Raw genomic sequence first — 21970 nt, 5'->3', positions numbered from 1 at the left:
TGCCACTGCACTTTAGCTTGAGCAACAGAGTGAGATCCCATCTCTAAAAAAATAAAAATAAAAAATAAAAAGCAAAACCACAGCCAAAGGAAAGGTAAACACAGAATGAAAACATCTAGACAGATCCCCCACTAAACTCTCACTGGATCTTATCACTTAAAGAAAAGGAAAACAGGACCAAAGCACACCTCTCAATGGCTTTATTTTTCCTGCAAAAGGGCAGCTTAAAACAGGTGGTAGAAACTTGATGAGAGTTCTAGTCTGCTTACCACTAACTCATCATGTCAGGCTGGCAGTGTCTGAGGGCCTCACTTTATAATACGAAGTGTGCAGGGTTATTTCTAACAAACCCACCAACTCTAACACTGCATGACCTTATCATTTTCTTCACTAATTATGCACTGAATGCATCTTGTTTTCCTAATGTGATCGGCTCAGTAGGTTACAACGAAAGGCTCATTTGATTACAAAAGTATGTAATTTCTTTACAAAAATATTATATATCTATTAACCACAGCAAGCCAGGTGTAGGGTTAAAAAACCCTTTTTGAAATCAAATGTACTTATAAATTGACCTAGTTACTATTTAGTGTTCAATTTTAAACAAGCCACTACACATTAATCAAGTCTCCCCTAGAGCTCAATTAGCTCTTTGTACATCTTATAAGCCATTATCTCCTTTTTGGCAGATTATATCTATATAAGTCTGTGCAGAAATAACCAGTTGCATTGTAAATATGTTTATGTTAGCATCTCTCCCAGCAGTCTAGAGATCCTCATATAAAGGGAGAATGTTGTTCTTAATGTTGCATCTCCAATATCTAGTTAAATATACTAACTATAATAATTCGATAAATGCTGGAAATGAACATGGCAGAGCCTCATAGTTGCCAACCCTAATGCCATTTACCATTTTCCCTTAGAAAACAGAACCCCAGTTTCAGTCAGAGTTTCAGTGCGCCCAGCTCAAAGATAGTATTTCCCAGCGCCACCCCATGTGGCCATGTGATTAAGTTCTGGCCAACGAGATGTATGAAGAAACACTTTGGGACCTTTGGGAAAGCTCCTTGAAAGGGGGCACCCTATTTATCCTTCCCTGTTACTTTCCTCCTTCCTACTGATCCAAGTACAAACAAAGACTAGAGCCCGAGCATCATCTTAGATTACAAGTTAACTGTGAAGCTACATGACAAAGCAGAAAAAGACAAGCACGTGGTAACTTACTTTCAGGAGCCTCTAGGACACTCACAGATATCCAACTTCTAGACTTCTTTTACATAAGAACCAAAAGCCTCTGCAGTTAGGTCTCCATTATAACCAAACCCAAACTCTAACTGATAAGATGACTGTTTGCTGAGAATGGTTTTACTATTAATATCAGTAAAGAAACCACATGAAAAGTGTTCAAAGGTTCATAGAAGCCAACTTTTTTTTTGAGACAGGGTCTCATCTCACTCTGTCGCCCAGTCTGGAGGACAGCAGTGGCATGATCATAGCTCACTGTAACCTCCAACTCCTGGACTTAAGCGATTCTCCTGCCTTAGCATCCCAAAGCAGCTAGGCCCACAGGCACACACCAACACACCCAGCTAATTTGTTTTAAATTTTTTTCAGAGACAGCGTGTTACTATGTTGCCCAGGCTGGTCTTGAACTGATGACCCTCTGGCATTAGCCTCCCTTACAGGCATGAGCCACCACGTCCGGCAAAGTAAGCAAACTCCAATCAAAGTATGCATTGGTTCTTTGGTTTTTATTGAAACTATGACTTGGTGAAAGGAAGAAACGATTTCTGTTTTTTTTGGTTGCAGGGTGCTAGAGGTAAAGTTTGACTTGTCCGAGTAATGGTTTCTCCTAATCAAGCTCAACATCCACACATATTATTTATTTATACCCCAGGAAAAACCTGATATGCACAAAGTTTTAGTACTCACACAAATACACTAACCTAAAGACGCTTATTTCTTTTCAGTTCAACAAACTTTCAATGAACATATTCACAATCAACTTATCCAACCAGCACAAGTCCTACAGAAGCATTTAAAATGTTTAAACTTGTGAAACTGACCTACTGTTCAGAAGATTCATTAATGCAAAAGACCAGTTAATGAGACTTTAACTGTAGTATTAAAATATGAACTATGTTGAGACAGTTCTTCTAAAAGAAATTCCTTTAAAGTTAAAAGATTAAAAGAAAAGAGCGTTTGATGTGTGGCATCATAAACAAATTAGGCAAGTGACTAAAACGGATTTTGTTAAAGCACATGTGACATTAAATTGAGAATCACTATGTTACAGTCCTGAATTTTAAGAAGGGTCTAAAACTGTTACCCACCTTAACATATGTTTAAGAAATAACACTTAGGGTGGGAGATAGAGACTTCCTATTAGTAGAGAGTACGTGTAGGTTTACAGTGGCACAAAGAAGTGTTCACAGCAATTAAATCTTTAATTGTTTAAAATGAGAATATAGAAAGTGTAACAACTGTCAATCACACTGAACCCTTTAAAATAACACCTAATAATACTTAGGGGAGACACTGCAGGAACACTGCCATAAAGCAGCATTAGCATTCTTCCACAGTAGTTAAATCCATTTACAACAATTCTACCATCATTGAATCATTAGTTTGGCCTATTAGATTTTAATCATAAGTGTTCTCTAACAGACCGTCTACAACATTTACAAAGACAAGAGCAGCTACTGATTTCTAATGTTATAGAATTTCTCCTTTAGCCCCTTAAAAAAGCCATAAAACCATCAAGAATCTTCCATAATTAAAAACAAGTATTTTCTAGACCTAACTGGAAAAACATCTTAGGAAACAGAATGAGTATAAAGAGATGGTAGTATGGCTAAGATGAATAAATTATTCTCTTTGTGGTTAATTTCCCTTAAATACAATAGGTGAATTGAAAAAGTTGTTCCTTTTGTTTAATTTATATTTGCAAGAATTAATTATCTTTGTACAAAACCCCATCACTTTTGTGACCACACCTTTACACATCCTAAAATAGGCGACAGTCCTGATTTGCATGGTAAAATAACCCACCAGTACACTTAGGAGAAGACACCTTCATCTACAATAGGGAATTACTTAAAGGCAAAACCGGGGTTTAAAAGATCTGGTTTACTGCTTTGTGACTACAAGGGTAAGAAGCAGAAGCAAAGCAAGATTAAGCAAAAAGTAATCTTACCTGTACCGTTGAGTGTACTGTTTTTATTTGTGTACAGCCTGATCATATGTCCTATTGTTTTCACATTTTCTCTCAACATTATACCTCGAGCTTGTACCATAAAGAGATACGTGTTGGCTATAAAAAAGAGAGAGAGACAGAGAATACTGTGACTCAATAAACCTTTTTATTTAATAAAATAACATTCAGAATTAGTGAAGTACCCAATAAACACAAACTGACTCAATTAGCATGTCCAAAGGGAAAACAGAAATATAAAAATGACTATTTTCCACTATAAAACCTTACAAACTGATTTTTTGAAACAATAAAAATGAAAAAATTAAAGTGACAACATCCATCTAATAGAATAAGACTAAATGAGCAAACTGAAATATCATAATGAACCCCTTTACCCATAAATGAGTTTCTACCATAAAATATGCTTAGAAATTTCAAAAAGGCATTTTATTACAACTACTCAATCCTACAGTTATAAAATTCATTTTCTCCAATTATATATTAATTTCTCTAACCAAAAACTTCACAAAGGCAAGGATTCCCTGTCTCACAGTTAACATATCATAAATCACCACAATATCTAGTATGGATGAAGACCTTACTATGGATCCTGCAAATTCTCAAGGTGTTTGGGGGGTAGGGGTGATCTAGAATCAGTGTGTTTTGGTGATTTCTACCAGTTAATTACTTAAACTTTTACACTCCCTTTCAATCACAAATCTACCCACCAGGACTGTAAAGGCAAATGAAATCAAAACCAATGTGCATTTTAAAAGTGGGTCAATTTAATTCTTTGTGGTAAGTGCTTCAAAAATAGGTCCCCAATTTCTTCCGTTGGGAGAAACACATAAATTGATAAACATTACACAAATGCCTGACTTTTGAGATGCCAAGCCTTCTCAAAGGTACAGAACTAAAGTCAGAAGATCCTTTCCCAGCCTGGATTCTGCTAATGTAGTGCCTAACTCTGGACAGAGCACTGGATCTGTTTCCTCATTTTAACAAGGCAGTACTGCATCAGTAGTGCACTTTGCTACTCTACATTCTCTAAACGCAAAGCCAAAAAAATCATAAACTGCATTCAGATGAGAGCGGCAGAAGCTCATTATCACGGCAAAACCGAGAAACTGCAAGGCTCAGTTAATGACTCTTCCAATTCTAAGATAAGCTGTCTCTGAACACAGTAATGACACTCTCGCAAAATGAATGCTGAATGAAAAAAATTAAGAATGCCAGCTCATTTTCTGAGTCCTGGTCTACTTTCTCAAGATGGTACAAGAGATGAGAGGAATGTAATGTTTACTACCTCCTTTCCCATTTTTTATGTAAATTTAAACTTCAAAGTACAAACGAGCAGAGCATAAATAAAACTAGTACAGAAGCAGAGTAAAATAACACTTTTGCTTTCACCTTCAATCCACAAAAGAGAGATAAACAGATATCCAGGTTACGTATAAGCTTTACTGAAATCATGTTTAAGAGCACGTCTACAGGCTTTCTAGAAAGCAGTCCTATAATTAGATTTAACTTGCTTATGCCTGAATTTATTATACTGGGTTACTGATACCACATTTTTTTTTTATATTTTTGCACTTGAGTGGACTTTAAAAAATGAAGAAAAAAGACAAAGAGAAAAAAGAAAACCAAAAGAACAGCCAACCAAAAATATGGGAAAATGTTCAAGAAAAGACAAGCTAACTAATATTAACAATTTTACCTAAACCAAGATCTAAAGTTCAATTGGAATGATGAGGGTGGGGAACATCTAATAGATTACTAATACCAATTGGTTTACAGCACCTTGGATTATTTAATCCTAAAGTTATATATGACATTTGTTGTTAATGATATAAATATCTTATAATATTTGTTCTACACCAAACTGTAAAAAGACCTGCCACAGAGTAGCAGAACTGAGCCATGAGTAAAAAACTCAGACTTCCAGAAATGACTCTGGCCTAAGCAAGGAGACGCTAGCTAAGAGTATTATGTGCATTACTGGGTGTCCTGGAAACAATTTTTAAAAATTATATAGCCTATAGTTATACGTAACTATTAAGAAAAAAATGATTACTGATAATACCTGTGACAAAAGTGAAATATTTATCAAAAGAATGCATTTACTTATTCATTAGATGGATAGAGAAAAATTCCAAGAAAAGCTAGACACCAATCTCTCTAAATAAAAAATCTATTAGTTTATTTTAAATCATTTACAGCTAATTGAGTTACATTCCTTAGGTTAATGGTCCTCGTGGGTTTAATCCCTAAAGAACAAAGCCCATTAGAGAATGAAGCTGTGTTTAAATGGAGACTGGTTGTTAACAGGAAGAAAGTGATGTGTCAAAGTGTTGCGAGACATGCTAAACCAGCAAGAGAATGGTTCCAATTGTTTGATTTCCAAACATCATAAAACTACATTAACACACTCAACTAAATACTTGCTAATTATCATTAATATAAACCATAATGTCTCATTGGCAAGCCTTTAAAGAAAATCCTTGTCTAAAATTTCTATTCCAATTTATAAGAAACTACATTTCAGAAAACAAACAGGGAAATTTACCACTCCTTAATGAAAACCATGCCATGTGTTCCCTAATTTCATTCTTTTTTTTTTTTTTTTTTTACACCTCTGCATTGTAAGACATAAATCTAACTTATTTCCCAGTTCTGCTTCCCAGGGGGAAAAAAAAAAAACTACATCTAAAAAAAAACAACCTTCAAAAATCAACATTTTATGAAAGCTTCTAGGCACCTACCCTGGGTTTGTGAGGAAAGATTTATGAACTTGTCTCACTCTTCACTTAAGAAAATTAAGGAGTGCACCTGCTATAAAACTGTGCCTCCCAGCCCCTTTCCACACCCAGCTTTGTTCACTGGCTGTGCTATAAGTATTCAAGACAAGAAGAATGTTCCTGTCTGCAGGGATCTAGAAATGCTTCCTGGACTTTGAAGGACTCCAACACAACAGCCCTCTGGTCCTGATATCCCTATTCCTGACTGCTATGACCCACAGCCGCAATGTCCAGGTCTTTGCACAAAGGAAAGTGAAGTGAAGAGCTGATTTTGAGAGGGAGATGATGATGTTGGTCAGGCAATCTGACATGCAGTTATAAATTACAGGACTGGAGCTAAAAAGAGGGGCTAGAAATATAATTTGGGAAGACAATTGTATAAATGTAAAAGCTGGAACTATCACGGTGAATTACCAGAGAAGAAATTATCTGGTTAGGAGATAAGCAGGTGAAGATCCGATGTATGAATTCAGACCACAAATAGGAAGCACAGAGATAAAAGGCACCAAGATGAATTAATCTCAGCTTGAACACAGTGAAGAAGCTAACAGACTAAAGAAGACGGAGAGGTCAACCATGTCAAATGCAGCAGAGGCTAAGAAGGAGGACTTAAAAACATCAGCTTAAAAAAATTATTAAAAACTGTCCAGGCCAGGTGGCTCATGCCTATAATCCCAGCACTTTGGAAAGCCAAGGCAGCAGGATTGCTTGAGACCAGGAGGTTGTGACCAGCCTGGGCAACATACCAAGATCCCATCTCTACCAAAAAATTTTTAAAAATTAGCCTGGCATGGTGGCATGCACCTGTAGTCCCAGCTACTCGGGAGGCTGTGGTGGGAAGATCACTTGAGCCCAGGAGTTTGAGGCTGCAGTGAACTGTGATTGTGCCACTGCCCTCCAGCCTGGGTGACAGTGAGACCCTGCCTCCAAAAAAAAAAAAAAAAAAAACCCACAACGAATACATAGCATACACTCTTTGCCAGGCATCCTTAGATGTACTTTACATATACTAACCTATTTAATCCTCACAAGCAACGCTATTAGGAAGGTACTATTATTATTCATATTTTATAGATAAAGATATGGAGGCATGAAGTCAAGTAATTTACCCAAAGTCACATAGCTATTAGCAAGTAGTGAAGGGAGCTAGAATTCAAACCAAGTAGTCTGGCTCCAGGGAGCTAGCTCTTGACCTTCACACCATGTAGCCTCTTAAAAATGCTAGCAGGAGATCACTGTAAGCCTTCAAGAGAGCAGTTTCATGAAAGCATTGGAAACAAAAGGAAAATAGTAAAGGACTGAGTGGACACTGAAAAAGTGAAAGCAGTAAGTTTCAGAAAAGGAAACTAAGTGATTAGCAAGGTCAAGGGAAGGTTTTTTGGAAGAGGAGAGACGTGAACATGACTGAGTGGAAGAAGCCAGCAGAAACAGTTAACTAATTTAAGGCACTAAAAGAAGCAGACGAAGGAGGGAAAAGAACATGTCCATTGATGGTACAGTTTAAGCAGAGGCTCTGAGGTGCACAGGTGCAGAGCATACCCAGGGAATGACAATCCAACTTCAGTAGAGTTTGGTAGTACTAGAAAATAAGTTAGAAAGGTCCAAGTGGACGGACAGTTTGAAAAAACAAGAAGGAGGGTGAGAGGATTAGAGATCACTGTTTTTTTTTTTTTTTGCTCTGAACTTTTCTGGGAGAGGTCACTGTTGAGAATGAGACACAGCATTAACAAAGGTGAGAATGGCCAAAAGTGGAAGGTTAAGAAGGCTGTGGTCTAGAGAGATGCCAGGAGAGCAGGCCACAGCTATGCGGATACCCAAAGCATGGCCCAGACAAAAGACAAGGGCTGGACATCCTAATGGCCACCAACAGGGATGTCAGTGGGAAATTAAAGTGGAGCAGGAACGTTCAGAATTCAGTACTAACTGCTGAAATCTTCAGGGATAAGGAATCTTGGAGGGCACAGGTTTCTAAAGAGAAGGAGATGAATTAACATTTACTGAGTACCTACTTTAGTCAGACACTAAGCTAAAGGCCATAGGTATAAATATATGTAAATATACATATATTAAATATATTTCATTGACTTCTTAAAACCACCTGCAGTTGGTTGGATGGAGACCCCCCAAAAGATATGTCCATATCCTAATTCCTAGAACCTGCGAATGGGACATCTGGAAAGGGATCTTTGCAGGTATAATTAAGTTAAGGATCTTCAGGTAAGGAGACCATCCTGGATTATCTAGGTGGGCCCTAAATCCAATGGCAAGTACTCTCAGAAAGGCAGAGGGAGATGTTACATACACAGACACATGTGCACACAAACAAGCATGCACACAAGAGAAGGCAATGTGAAGACAGAGAATGGAGTGATATGGCCACAAGCCAAAGAAGACAACAAGCACCGTAGCCGGAAGAGGCAAGGAAGGATTCTCCCGTAGAGCCTCCAAAAGGAGTGTCCTGCCAACACCTTAACTGCAGACTTCTGACCTCCAGAACTCTGAGAAAATAAATTTCTGTGGTTTTACGCCACTGTGTGGTAATGAGTTATGGCAGCCCTAGGAAACTAATACGCCACCCATCAAAGGTACAACTCTCCCCATCACAAGATCAGAAAACAGACACAGAAGCAAGTTATAGATGTGAAATTAAAACCTCAAGATTCAAGTGTAGGCCTGAGTGACGCTGGGGGCAGGGATTTAGAAGCAGCAAAGGTTCAAAGCTGTAGAGCAGAGAGAGGGACAAGGAAAAAGAGAATCTTTAATGTAAAAGTTATGCGGGAAGTGACAAAATGAGAAAAGGCCAGATTTCCATTAATTCGAGGAGGAGGAGGAAGCCAAAAGGGACACTTAAAAGTTACAGAAGAGAAAATAATTTCCCACAGTATCTACAGAACATCTAATGAAATAAACAGTATGGAAAAAAGCAAAATACTTCTACATATGCCCCTTGATATTAGCTACACATATGTGAATCGGGTATCTCTTAATTTCTAAGAATTCACAATAATCTTCTAAATATCTGTTTCAGATGCTAAAAAGTTGTCTTCTTTCCACATCTAGCCCCTTGTTCTATATATCTCCAGAAAATACTCATCCATGTTGGTAAAGGAAAAATTAATATTATCTCCAATAATAATGGTATATAACCCCCCAGGATTAAGCTAGACTATACATGAAATATTGTTCATACTATGAACTATGCCTAGGACCAAAGTATTATTTGAATTAAAAATAAAAAAATAACAAATTTTGAGGCTGTGCCAGGCTGTTAAACCAACAATTCTTTTATGTCAAAGTACTATTTCAACAGATATCTTACCAGGATGATAATAATTCAAAGCCAAGCATGGGCTCAAGGAAATCCGTAGTGCAAATAATTACCAATCTATAATTTACTCCTTTTTACCTTTCAAGTAAGTTATGGGTCAACTAATGAATACAGAGAATGAAAGAATTCTGTGCTTGGAGTCCCATTTTATCAAACAATAACAAATATAATGATCATATACAATACAGATCTATTTCAGATCTTAGCCAAAAGCTCAAACTTTGCAGATGTAACACTAAAAATTAAGAAATTCTTTAAAAACAGGTGTCTTCACCACTTCCACTCTGCAATTTAACAGTCTTAAGTTATTTTTGGCGATTATCTGTGTTTGAATACTGATCACATATTTTAAAATAAAAATCAACTTTTCCAATGATTTTATTAAAGAAGTACAGGATGAAGATGTGTTTATCTACATGTGTTTATTGAGTGCCTACCATTTATCAAATGGTGCCAGGAACTAAGGGGACATTTGGTTTCCTCTGTAAAGAACCAAGATTCTAAGAGGCACAAACTACCTAAAATATCAGAAGAACTTTTGTAGCATTCAGATCATAAGTTCAGCCTGGTTTAAACATAATTCAAAGAGTAGACTCAGAACCTAATGATATGAAAACACTAACAAAAGATAGAGACATCAGCCCTATCATTCGTTAATGCACTATTTTTCTTTCTTTCTTTTTTCTTTTCTTTTTTTTTTTTTTTTTGAGACAGAGTCTTGCTCTGTTGCCCGGGCTAGAGTGCCATGGTGTCAGCCTAGCTCACAGCAACCTCAAACTCCTGGGCTCAAGCGATCCTTCTGCCTCACCTCCTAAGTAGCTGGGACCACAGGCATGCACCACCATGCCCAGCTAATTTTTTTTTAATATATATATTTTTAGCTGTCCAGATCATTTCTTTCTATTTTTTTTTAGTAGAGATAGGGTCTTGCTCTTGTTCAGGCTGGTCTCAAACTCCTGACCTCAAGCGATCCTCCTGCTTCGGCCTCCCAAAGTGCTAGGATTACAGGCATGAGCCACCGCGCTCGGTCTAATTCACTATATTTCACTTGAAATAACTACATGGCTTCTTTAAAGCATGACAGGAGCCCTAAGAGAGTTATGAACAACATTGGGGAAAGGAGATGAGGGAATCGGGGAAGGAAGAACAGGCAATTAAACAGATTTTAAAAATCTAATCAGGAAACTCACTTAATGACATTATGGAAAAAAAGAACAAACTCCAAATAAGCATGCCCAGGAAACATATGAAATTTTTGAAAATTAGTGATTTCAGAGTACATAAGGTGAACATGAAATAAATCTCTATCCACTTAAGAATTCTATTAAACAGAGAAAAATTAAAGTGTGAACTCTTTGTACTGTAAGCTTAATCATCATCTCTGATTTCCTTGTGTTTTCACAATTAAAATACCTTTCAGAATTCCAACTGACTTATTCATCAAAAGAAAATGACTCTAAAACAGGAAACAAAGAAGGGGACACTGGATGGGAAATAAGTTTCAAAAACTTCCAAAGCCAGAGTATATTTTCAAATCAGTAAACAAGACATCTTTTAATTATCTACCTTCGGTCTCTTGATTCAAATGAAAACAAAGTCCAATTTCTCTGCCTATGAGTCAAACTGAAAATTATACTATAATTAGAAGTCATAATTTCTGAGTGATTAACCTAATTATCAGGAAGGCAATATATGTAACGTGATTTCAGAAAATCTTATTAACACGGCAAGCCTCAAATATATAAAAACAAAACAGGCCATAATATTTCAATTAAGATGTCATGTTATAGTAACAAAGTTCACATAGCTGTTCAAATATACTACTGTAAAGATACTATAAAAACACTTTCCTAGCCAAATGCCAGGAAATGTTTTGAAACTAGTTCCATTAGGTAATCTATAATGCTATATACTTTAATAACTTTTATTGATCTTGTTAAGTGAATTATAATGTATCTTTCTAATAATTAAAATGACCCAATCACCTAGTCACTACAGACTCATAAAGGAACAAATGATCCTGGTTGTCAGAAACAATGTATCTGTCCATTTCTCTTTTGAAGAAAAAAATTCATCACCATCATAGCTACCTCTATCTATCTCCGGTAAAACATGGTGTTATAAACAAGTTAATCTGGTTTTCAAAAAGTAAGATTTGTGCTACGAAAATTCAAATGATTTAATATGATCAATTGAGAACAGCAAACCTATCTATCACTTAATTTTTTTCCCCACCATTTAGGGTGTTTGTCAGGAACATAATTCCCAGGCTGCAGAATGACCTGGGTATGTGTCAAAAATGAATCATAATCAAAATCTCTGGTGATAAGACCTGTGAAATAAGCTTATTAAATCAGACCACCTTAATAAGGCTTAAGCACATTCGTCTTTGGAAACCATTGCTTACAGTAATTCTCTAAACATAATTAATAACATTTGTAACAAGCAAAATAGCAGAATCTTCCTTCCCTATTAGTTTAACTTACATTAAATACCATCTTTTACATAGCTTTCTAATGCATCCACAATTCATTCAGACATAGGAGAATCTGTGTTTCATCCTTAATAAACATATAATACGACGATTTAGTGGAGCCAAAGACTTTCAGAAACTCTAGTATTAATAATTAACTATGAAAACAAGGATGCAAACAAAAAGCCATATTTATTACAAATTTAAGATTTAAAATTACTAAGTATATTTTCCTAAACATTTTGCTGTGCCTGACAGCCAACAATATAACTACTGACATAAATATCCTTTAAGCAACTCTCCTATTTCAACTGAGGAGGGCTTGCTGCAGCTTAACCCAAATTCTGCTAGGACCAAAACCAAGTATGTCCACAGGCAATCTGACCATGAAACATAACAAATCAAACTGGCCCAACATAGGATGTACGTAGTAAAGAAAAATAAAATTGGGATGCTCCCTGAAATTCTCCAGTGGGCCCAAGATATGAGATAAAAATATTGAGTTAAAATTGGAGTAAATGCTTTATTTTCCAAAGGAATTTTAAAGGCATTATATGTATCCTCAGAAACCTTACTGTCAGCCTTCAGTAGAACTGATTTTCAACTCGAATCACACTATTACCTGTATATTATTCTCTTTCTTTTTATTTTTTTATTTTTTATTTTTTTTTAGACAGAGTCTCACTCTGTTGCCCGGGCTAGAGTGCCGTGGCATCAGCCTAGCTCACAGTAACCTCCAAATCCTGGGCTCAAGCGATCCTGCTGCCTCAGCCTCCAGAGTAGCTGGGACTACAGGCATGTGCCACCATGCCCGGATAATTTTTTCTATATATTTTTAGTTGTCCAGCTAATTTCTTTCTATTTTTAGTAGAGACGGGGTCTCGCTCTTGCTCAGGCTGCTCTCAAACTCCTGAGCTCAAAGGATCCGCCCGCCTCGACCTCCCAAATGCTAGGATTACAGGCGTGAGCCACCACACCGGGCCCTACTCTCTTTGCTTTTATCCTGACAAAAGGCAGAAACAGAAAGAAAAGATCTTTTAAATATTAAATCACCGTGTCCTCCAGAAATTAAAAAGAAAATTAGAAAGAACAGATTCAGAGTGACAAGGGGGGAAAAGAGGACTTGAAAGAGGTGGGCACAGGTGCTCTGCTTAAACTGGCAAGGCCCAGGCAGTGGTGTCAAAAGCCAGAGTGGTCCAGGGTGGCCGAGCAAATGGACCAACAGGAGAATACTGCAAGCACGCAAAGCCTGAGGAACTCCCAAATACAACCAAGGAAACCCAAGCTCTGGAAAAATCACTCCTCCCACTCTTCTCACCTCAGCCTCCCCTCCCACCTTCACATTTCTACTTAAGACAAACATCAAAGGCAGGCTTGAAAGGAAAAAGTAGTCACAAAAGGCCATGTGGGTGGAGGGGGAGCTGGAAGAGAAGCAGGTCTGACCCTGTGCAGGGTGAGCCAGGGTGCTGCAGAGTGTAAGCACACACTGTAAACACATCACAGCACAACAGCAGTTTAAGGGAATATTAGAGGTCTGTCCAGTTTCCCAAGCAAAGCATCCTCTCCAGCCTTAACAGGTCATCTACCCTGGCTTGAAAATGTATATGGGAAAAAAACACTCATAAGGCCACTTATTTCACTGATTGCAGGTCAATTAGAAGGTTGAGGTGGGTGGGTATGTGTGTGTGTGTTTTCTTTACAATAAGCCTAAAATCTGCCTCATTGTAATGACCCTTACTGCTGAGGCAATCCAAAAAAAGTTTCATCTCTCTTCTAGATGGCATTCCTTCAAACTTTGGAAGAAAGAGCTCGTTATTTCCCCCAAATCTTCAATTTTCCAGGGCAAAAATGATCAGTTCCTTCAACTCAGGCACAGAAGAAAGAGTCAGGTATCCTCAACCATATATTTCTGCTCTTTCAACGACAATGTGTGAGACTTTGGGCAAGTGACAATCTTCCAGAGCTTGTCCTTTCTTCTCCTTCTTCACAAACAAGGCCACCCTGCTGGCAGTGGGCTCAGGAGTGTGGCAGGGAGGACCCTGTGGAGCTCCAACAGTGGGCAAAGCAGTGGGCTACCTTTGTGATCTTCCTCCAGGGGCTTCTTTGCCCACAGCTTTGGCTCCAGAAACACCGATGCCTCTGTGTCCAAGGTTCCTGTGTCCTTAGTCCCTTGGACAGAGAAGCAAACACAGGTGTTCTGGTGGGGACAGAAGCTGCCACAGCTGGAACCACCAGAGCATGAGGCCTAGAAGCCCAAGTGCCCTGAGAAGCCTTGTAGTTCATCCTGAGATAAACAGGCTTTTCCTAGGATGGGTTAGGAAACTAACCACCGTAAATAACACTGCCTCACCAGGGAAATGCATTCTGTTCCCAGCCAAATTCCAGATAGGGTTTGGAATACCTATTATATACACAGACTACAAACCTAGAAGTTTCTCTTTTAAAAGTAACCAAAGACATGGCTATTTTTATCTTTAACAAACATTAAAAGGCAACAATGATAAACATTATGGCAGAATAAACACGTCAGTACCTCATTCTGCCACATTGTTTAATAGATCTCAAATTTATTCATAAAAGACTGAGGTGGACAATGGCATTTAGCATTGCCAGATTTCAAAGAATCAAATTTCCCTTCAAAATTACCTAATTTCCCACAAGGCCCTGGTTTAGATTAATTTACAGTGAAACTATACAGCTGAGTTACACATGCTACTCAAGAATGGCAATCTGACTGTGGCAGGCAGTCTCTAAGAGGGCCGACCCACCCCTTGAGTGTGGACAGGACCGACTGACTCCTGTCTAACAAAGACTAGGGAGGGAAAAGGGTAGCAGAACCTCATGGGATACCTGGTCCTCCTCCACATTCTGATTTAACCCCTAGGATTCCATGTTAAAAGTAACTAAGTCATTTTCACTTGCAGGAGTGAATTTATTCGCAGCTCTTTGGTCTCTTGGCCCTGGCCAGGTAAGCCTGGCTGTGTTCTTTTTGAGTTGATATAGTCCGCTTTGTGTTTCAAAGGCCTTTTTGGTTTTGTCCTCACCAAGTGCTCTGATCTACATGGCTCCTTTCAGCAGTTCTTGCAGGTATGCCGGGGGAGAAATAGAGAAATACCATTCACCTACACGCTGACCACACCCAAGCCTCTCTCCTGGGCTCCAAGCCCTTATTTCCACCTGTCTACCCACTGACAAATTCTTCCTGGATATTCCACAGGCACCCCAACTCAACTTTTCTAAAACCAAAATGGCTCCCTCAAAACATGTGCCTTTTTATACTTCCTATTAATAGTTACCTGGTTGTACAAGCTAGAATCCGAGCATCATCTTAAAGCTTCTCCCTTTCCTTCAAAACCACTGTTCACATCTGCTCAACTCTGCCCTGATACAAACTATCAACCTTGATCCAGTTCTAATCCATCGTCTCAGCTACTGCAATAAATTCTTACCTGGTCTTTCTGCCACTGGTTCTGAGCCCATACCATCCTTCATGCTAGAAGGATCACTCCAAAACAAAGGACCTCATCATTCCCCTTTTCAAAACTTCCAACTACTACTCACAGAACAAAAATAGCATGGGACATGTGGCCAGTAAGGGATGCCCAGAGGAAAGAGATTCCCAATACCATGGCCCAAATCAGGACGGCTACTGAAAGGGGCCATGTAGATGAGCACTTGGTGAGGAAAAAAACAAAAAGAACTTTGAAATACAAAGCAGACTGTAATAGCTAAAAGGAACACAGCCAGGCTCACCCAGCCACAGCCAGGAGGCCAAAGGGCTGTGATAAGAAAGCTGTAGGGCAACTAGCTACTTTCTGTGCCAGCCAAGGGAAAAATCCAGCCACATGTCAGGGGGACTTTGAGCCACATCTCCCACAACACACCTGCTTGCACATATACCCACACCAGGACCACCCATCCCCACCAACTCCACCATTCCCAACAAATAAAAATAACAAAGCACTTGGCCAGGTAATTCCTCAAAGGGCCCCTAGGAATCAGATCAAAGTGATCCGATCAGATTCCACCTCTACACAAAGGACAAAACAGCCTGTCAGTGTGTCTAGGAAAAGTCAGGGCTTCTGGTGAGTCAACTGGACAGTGAAGTCCCCACTCCCAGGGACGTTATGCAATCCCACCCCCCAATCATACTGCCCCACTGATTACAGGCACATCAATTTCTTTCGTAATAAGGACAGCTTTGATAAAGCTGTGTGAGCCAAGACCAGTTTCTCTCTGTCAGGAATTGTAGAGACCTCAAGTACCCGACCACCAGGGCTGGGCAAGCAGAGCCTGAGAGCCCTTTTACTATCTGGCCTATCTGCTACCCCATGTCCTAAATAGTAGCCAGATGAAACTACTCCCATTTTCTGGAACCTTTGCTCATGCAGTTCCCTCTGACCAGGATTCCTTTGCTCAGTCCTGATAAATCCTATCCATCTTCAGTGGCCCATTCCAACCAGTCTCCTCTGGAAATCCTTAACCGGCCCTCACCATCCCCGCCATCCCCCGCCCATGCCTTCCAGGGATCTGCTACAGCTCTTTTATGGGGCTCACACCATCACACTATGAGGGAAGGTACTGAGTCTTAGTCATCTCTCTAGCTTCCATACCTCAATGTCTAGCCTCTCTCGGGTGCACCATTTGTACTTGTTGAATGAACCTGTAAATTAATCAGCTCGTCGCCTTTGACATGACAGTAGGAAAATGATTATGCTGCGTTGGAAGTTGTATTGAAAACAGTTTCCTATTAAATAGAAGTCCATTCTCAAATCCAGCCAAGTCAAAACCTTGGAGGGAAACTGCACTTATCTTTTTGCAATCATGCACAAAGGTAGACACAGAATGAGAACCAATTCCTGGCTGCTGCCTCTGCTGGGTGGGCTACGGCAATCTGTCCATGGACTTCCTACGGTGTGGTGAGGGGGAGGTGTCTGCCCTCCAGCTTCCCTCGGTACTAAAGTTCTTATTGTAAAGACTAGCCCTGTGTTTCCTGCATGAATGAGAAATTTCAAGGCCATCATTTCAAGTCATTCTTAAAATAATGAACTCTGAGTTCTATGGAACTCATTGTAGATTAAGAAAGACATAAATAGCCCAGATCTGCAGTCTCCAACCTCCAAGCCAAGGGCCAGTCTGGTCCATGGTCTGTTAGCAACCTGGCCACACAGCAAGAGGTAGGCTGTGGTGGGCGAGCAAAGCTTCATCTGTATTTACAGCCACTCCCCATTGCTCACATCATCACCTGAGCTCCACCTCCTGTCAGATCAGTGGCAGCATTAAATTCTCACAGGAGCCCAAATCCTACTGTTAACTGCACATGCAAGGGATCTAGGTTGCACTCTCCTTATGAGAATTTGTCCGAAACCATCCCCTGACCCTGTCCATGGAAAAACTGTCTTCCATGAGACCATTCCCTGATGCCAAAAAGGTCGGGGACCACTGGCCCAGATAATGCTGAGCAACATCAGAAAACATTAGAAACTACATAGGTTATGCTGTCTACAACTGTATATTTACTGAGTAGGGTGTGAGGGAGGGACACAGGTGAAGGATCAGCAAAGAAAAATAACTAAAATGATAGAACCTGCCTGGAAGAAAGCCCATGACAAACGCCTCTGGACAGAAAAGGAGGGGAAATATCATTGAAGTCTACCAAACAGGTTGCTGTGATAGGATTAATAAGGGCTTCTTAACAGAAAAGATTTGAAATATTTATTTAGGACAAATAAAAAGTACTCTTAGACAACATATATTTTAGCCATAAAAACATTTTGTCCCAAGATGTAATTCAGGCTAAAATACGAATTACTGCAAGAAGTTTCTATGTCTAGCTGAAGAAAACTAGTTATAAGAACCTAATTCGCCTAGCACTCTGGGAGGCCGTGGCGAGAGGATCGTTTGAGCTCAGGAGTTCGAGACCAGCCTGAGCAAGAGCGAGATCCCATCTCTACTAAAGATAGAAAGAAATTAGCTGGACAACTAAAAATATATAGAAAAAATTAGCCGAGCATGGCGGCTCATGCTTGCAGTCCCAGGTACTCGGGAGGCTGAGGCAGGAGGATTGCTTGAGCCCAGAAGATTGAGGTTGCTGTGAGCTAGGCTGACGTCACAGCACTCTAGCCCAGGCAACAGAGTGAGACTTTGTCTCAAAAAACAAAAACAAAAACAAAAAAAAACAAAACCTAATTCATTTTGGATATATCTCATAAATAAGAAATCTATGATGAAATGGGAAGTATGCATAAAGCACTTCTTCTCTTCTGCCTCCTTCTGGCATCTTTCTGTGCGGCCATAATGGTGCGCATGAATGTTCTGGCAGATGCTCTTAAGAGCATCAATGATGCCAAAAGGAGAGGCAAATGCAGGTTCTTACAAGGAAGTGCTCCAAAGTCATCGTCCAGTTTCTAACTGTGATGATGAAGCATGGTTACACTGGAGAATTTGAAATCATCGATGATCACAGCTGAGAAAATTGTTGTGAACCTCACAGGCAGGTTAAACAAGTGTGGAGTGATCAGCCTCAGGTTTGATGAGCAACTCAAAAGATCTAGAAAAACGGCAAGAATAATCTGCTCCCACCCCACCAGCTTGGTTTCATTGTACTGACAACTTCAGCTGGCATCATGGACCACGAAGAAGCAAGAAGAAAACACACAGGAGGGAAAATCCTGGGATTCTTTTTCTAGTGATGTAATATATACTTACAAATAAAATGTCTCAATGGACCAAAAAAAAAAGCATTTCTTCTGCATAACAAAGTACCATGGTTATCTCCAGAAAAAGCATTTGAGCAATTGCTGCACTATAAAGTAGTCACATATTTCATGGAACATGATTTTTACTTGAGAGAACAACTGAAAAACTATGGTATTTAAACTTGTATTTCTGACCTACATTTTCTCAAAAATGAATAAAGTGAGCCTGACACCTCAAGAAAAACTGACAGTATTGGTTGCCAATGATAAAATTCAGGCTTTCAAGCAAAAATCGGAATTCTAGAAAACTGCTTCCCAATGCTTAAAGATACAAAATAAGGAAGTTTTTTTTTTTTTTATTGCTAAATGGTACACAGTTTTGGAAATAGATTCTGCTTAATAAATTCATAGCATTTTATAAGTTTTGGTTTCGCTTTTCTTTACTGGTTTTAATGACTTTGTAAGATTATAAATTCTAAGACCCACAAAAGCTGAGTAGTTTAAACCACGTCAATCTAACGCCTAGAAGACAGACATTTGCCAAAATTTTTATGACGTATCAGTGATTGTTCTATGGTAAACATTAAGCATTCAAATAAGAAAAATATATCAGTATTTCAGATCAATTAAATTTTAAGAATCTATAGATAATATACTAATGCCCTTAACAAAAATTTTTTTAAAAAGATGACTATCAAGTAAAATCTGGAACTCTGATTTCATTTGGTTAACTTTTTGAGTAACAAAACTATTAATAACACGTTACTCAAAATACTAAGTAGGAAAATTTTTATGTAAGCGCATAAAACTTTTTCTCCAAACTCTTTCAAAGTTAAATGTCTAGCAAAACAACATTCCCCAAAGATGTACATCTTTTAAAAAGTTACATGAGCAAGTAAAAATTGCTACAGAATGAATAGTTAATTTATAAGACTTCTAAAATGGCAAAACTTTTGAGAAAAGCCTTTGCTGAATATCTTGGATAATATCAAACCCACTAAGCTACCACTGTCATTAGCACTACAGGCTTTAAGAGGTGATTTTGTTTGGGGTTTTTGTCGCTGTTGTGTTTTTGGTCTAAAGAAAAAACTGCAATAATGTTAAAACATTCTTCAAACTTTACCCTAAAACTTCTGTTTGGGGATACATTAAGGTTCCAACAATTCATGTCCTTTCAAGCATCATCTGAGCTTATACATCTTCCTTGAATCCAAAAATTTAATATAGAAAAAGTCTTGTAGTAATTCTGTTTTAAGAAATGAAGCAGTCTAGATCAGGTTTGCTCTTCCTTCCCCCCTGCAATTCATTACAATAATCCATTACACCCAAGGCAATATCTGGATGATAATTTCATCTCAGAATTCGGCAGGTGCTTTCACTCTGTAGGAGGTTATTACATTTTTAGCTAACTCTGGGAAGAAACACCACTGGCTCAAAAGACTACTAGTGACTAACAACAAATGACAGGAGATGTACACTGTCAGTAGGCAATTTAACATTAAATAAACAATAATCAGGAAAAACTCCAAAAAGTTTTGGGAATATGATGTACATTAATATCCACGTGAAGTTCTTGTTTTTCATTCACTGCAATAATGCCACACTGGCTCCTTTTCAACAGAAGGGAGATGAGGAATTAGGATATTTAATAAAGAAGCTAATTTAAGTAGATTATACAAAAGTGTATTTTGGACCAAAGGTCAAAAAATAGAAGGTAAAAATTTTAAACTACAAATTGCCTTACATAATTGTTATTTTAATCACTATTTTACCTCAGAAGTCATCCTAACAGGTAGCAGACCCAAGCGGATTAAAATAATGGAGCATTGTTTTTATAAGACAACTCATCGCCTAAAAATTCCTGAAGTATGGCACAAATGTTAATTGACCCCATTCTAAAAAAGCGACCTAGAACACTAAAATATGTACATTCTTGAACTCAAATCACATTCCCTGCTGTTGGTTTCTCCATTTTTTTTACAACCAGTTCATACATCTGAGAGTGTTTGAATAAATCTACAATTAAGCACTGAGCTTAAGCTTAAAGATGTGATATTAAATAGCTAAAGCTGTCAGGAATACTAAAGAAAGTGACCAGGGCATCCCGGGCCATCACACTTAATTTTGCTATTCAATGCATGTAAGGCAATTTTTTTAAGTTATTCATACATGTATTAACAAAATTCACATACCAAAGCCATGCCCCGAAGCAGTTAATTTGACACGTCTGAAATAACATTTCAAATAAAATGCTTTCTGCGGGGCCCCTGTTTAAACAGCTCCCAAATTCCAGAAGTAACATCCTTAACATCCTGCGTTTCCTTCGGTGTGACCAGGGGAAGTGAGGGTGTGTCTCGGTGCTTACCGATGCCCGGAGCCACATAGATGAAGTAGAGACAAGACGTGGAAAGGGAGAAGAAGAAGATGAAGGCGAGGAGGGAGCGATTGGAGATCCGCATCACCCGCCTGAGCACAGACATCTTCCTCTTCCCGGCCAGCAGCTCGGGCTGCGCTCTCAGGCCGGACTCGGGGCCACTGTCCAGGCCCTAAACTTCCATGAATGTGCTAAGAACCCCGAGACTGCAGCGGGGTCCGCGCGAGGAGGCTCTGGAGAGAGGGCCCGAGCGGGAAAGAGGAAATGGGAGGGAGCGGACGGAATGAATGGGAGGCCGGAGAGTCGGGGAAGGGGAGGCGCGGGAGGACTAGGGGGAAGGGGTGGAGGGAGGAGAGGGGACCAGGGGCGGGGGGCCGGGGGACCGGAGGACCTGAGGAGGCCGAAGAAGGCCGAGGACGCGCGTTCTCTCCCCCAGGCAGCGACAGGAGGAGGGGCTGGCTGCAGGTGGGGAGAGGCGCAGGCTGCACGCCGCGGCGCCCCTGCGGAGAGGGGCAGCGAACTGCAGCACGCGCGGCTCCCTAGCGGCTCCCGCAGCCGGCGCCCAGCGGCGTCCAGTAGGCGAAGCCCCAGCGCTCAGGGTCCGGCCCGCCCGCGTTCGCTCGCCAGGCCCGCACCGCCTCCCCCTGCGGGCCGCGGCGTCTCGTGCCTGCGCGGGGCTAGCGTGGGCACCGGGGCCGCAGCTGGCGCGCGCGACGCGCGGGGGTCCGCGGGGGCCCTGGGGGCCGTGGAGCTGGGCGCTCGCCGGCAAGCAGCTTCCTCTTCATGCCGCGCCGGACCCCGGCGCCCCGCGGCCGCCGCGGGAGCCCAGCGCAGGCCAGGGCGGCGTCCCAGCCAGCTGCAAGCGCGCTCCAGCTCCGACTCCAGCCGCCGCCAGCTGCCTGCCCGGCCGCAAGGGCGGCAGCGGCATTACCGCCGCCAGTCCGGGTGAGGCGCCCCCGCCGGCGCCGCCCCCGCCGCCCCCGCACGGCCCGCGGACACCACGCGCAACCGGGCGCCTCGCGCTGCGGTCGGAGCCGAGGAGCCAGAAGAGGAGGAGGCCAAGCGCTGTCGGAGCCGCGTCTGGGTCGGAGAAGGGGGCGGAC

The 21970-nt window shown here is 40.4% G+C and overlaps 1 protein-coding gene and 1 pseudogene across 2 annotated transcripts in view; one reads left to right on the top strand and one right to left on the bottom strand.

Moving 5' to 3' along the window:
- The window catches only part of B4GALT6 (beta-1,4-galactosyltransferase 6), a 56063-nt gene extending 34610 nt beyond the window's left edge, over nt 1–21453 (bottom strand). The window contains exons 1-2 of one of the 2 annotated variants that reach the window (XM_069468142.1): nt 20859–21453; nt 3197–3313 (exon numbers count right to left, since the gene is read on the bottom strand). In XM_069468142.1, the coding sequence (XP_069324243.1) occupies nt 3197–3313; nt 20859–20973 (232 nt within the window). In that variant the 5' untranslated portion in view covers nt 20974–21453. The remainder of the gene's footprint in view (nt 1–3196; nt 3314–20858) is intronic. The other variant, XM_069468143.1, reaches the window with a different exon arrangement.
- On the top strand, nt 18090–18484 carry LOC138383339 (small ribosomal subunit protein uS8-like; annotated as a pseudogene).
- Nucleotides 21454–21970: the final 517 nt, after the last annotated feature.

The sequence above is a fragment of the Eulemur rufifrons genome, chromosome 5 (assembly GCF_041146395.1).
Source record: "Eulemur rufifrons isolate Redbay chromosome 5, OSU_ERuf_1, whole genome shotgun sequence".
NCBI lineage: Eukaryota > Metazoa > Chordata > Mammalia > Primates > Lemuridae > Eulemur > Eulemur rufifrons.
Note: the sequence above shows the minus strand (reverse complement) of the source record. Positions and strands in the feature narration are given on the sequence as shown.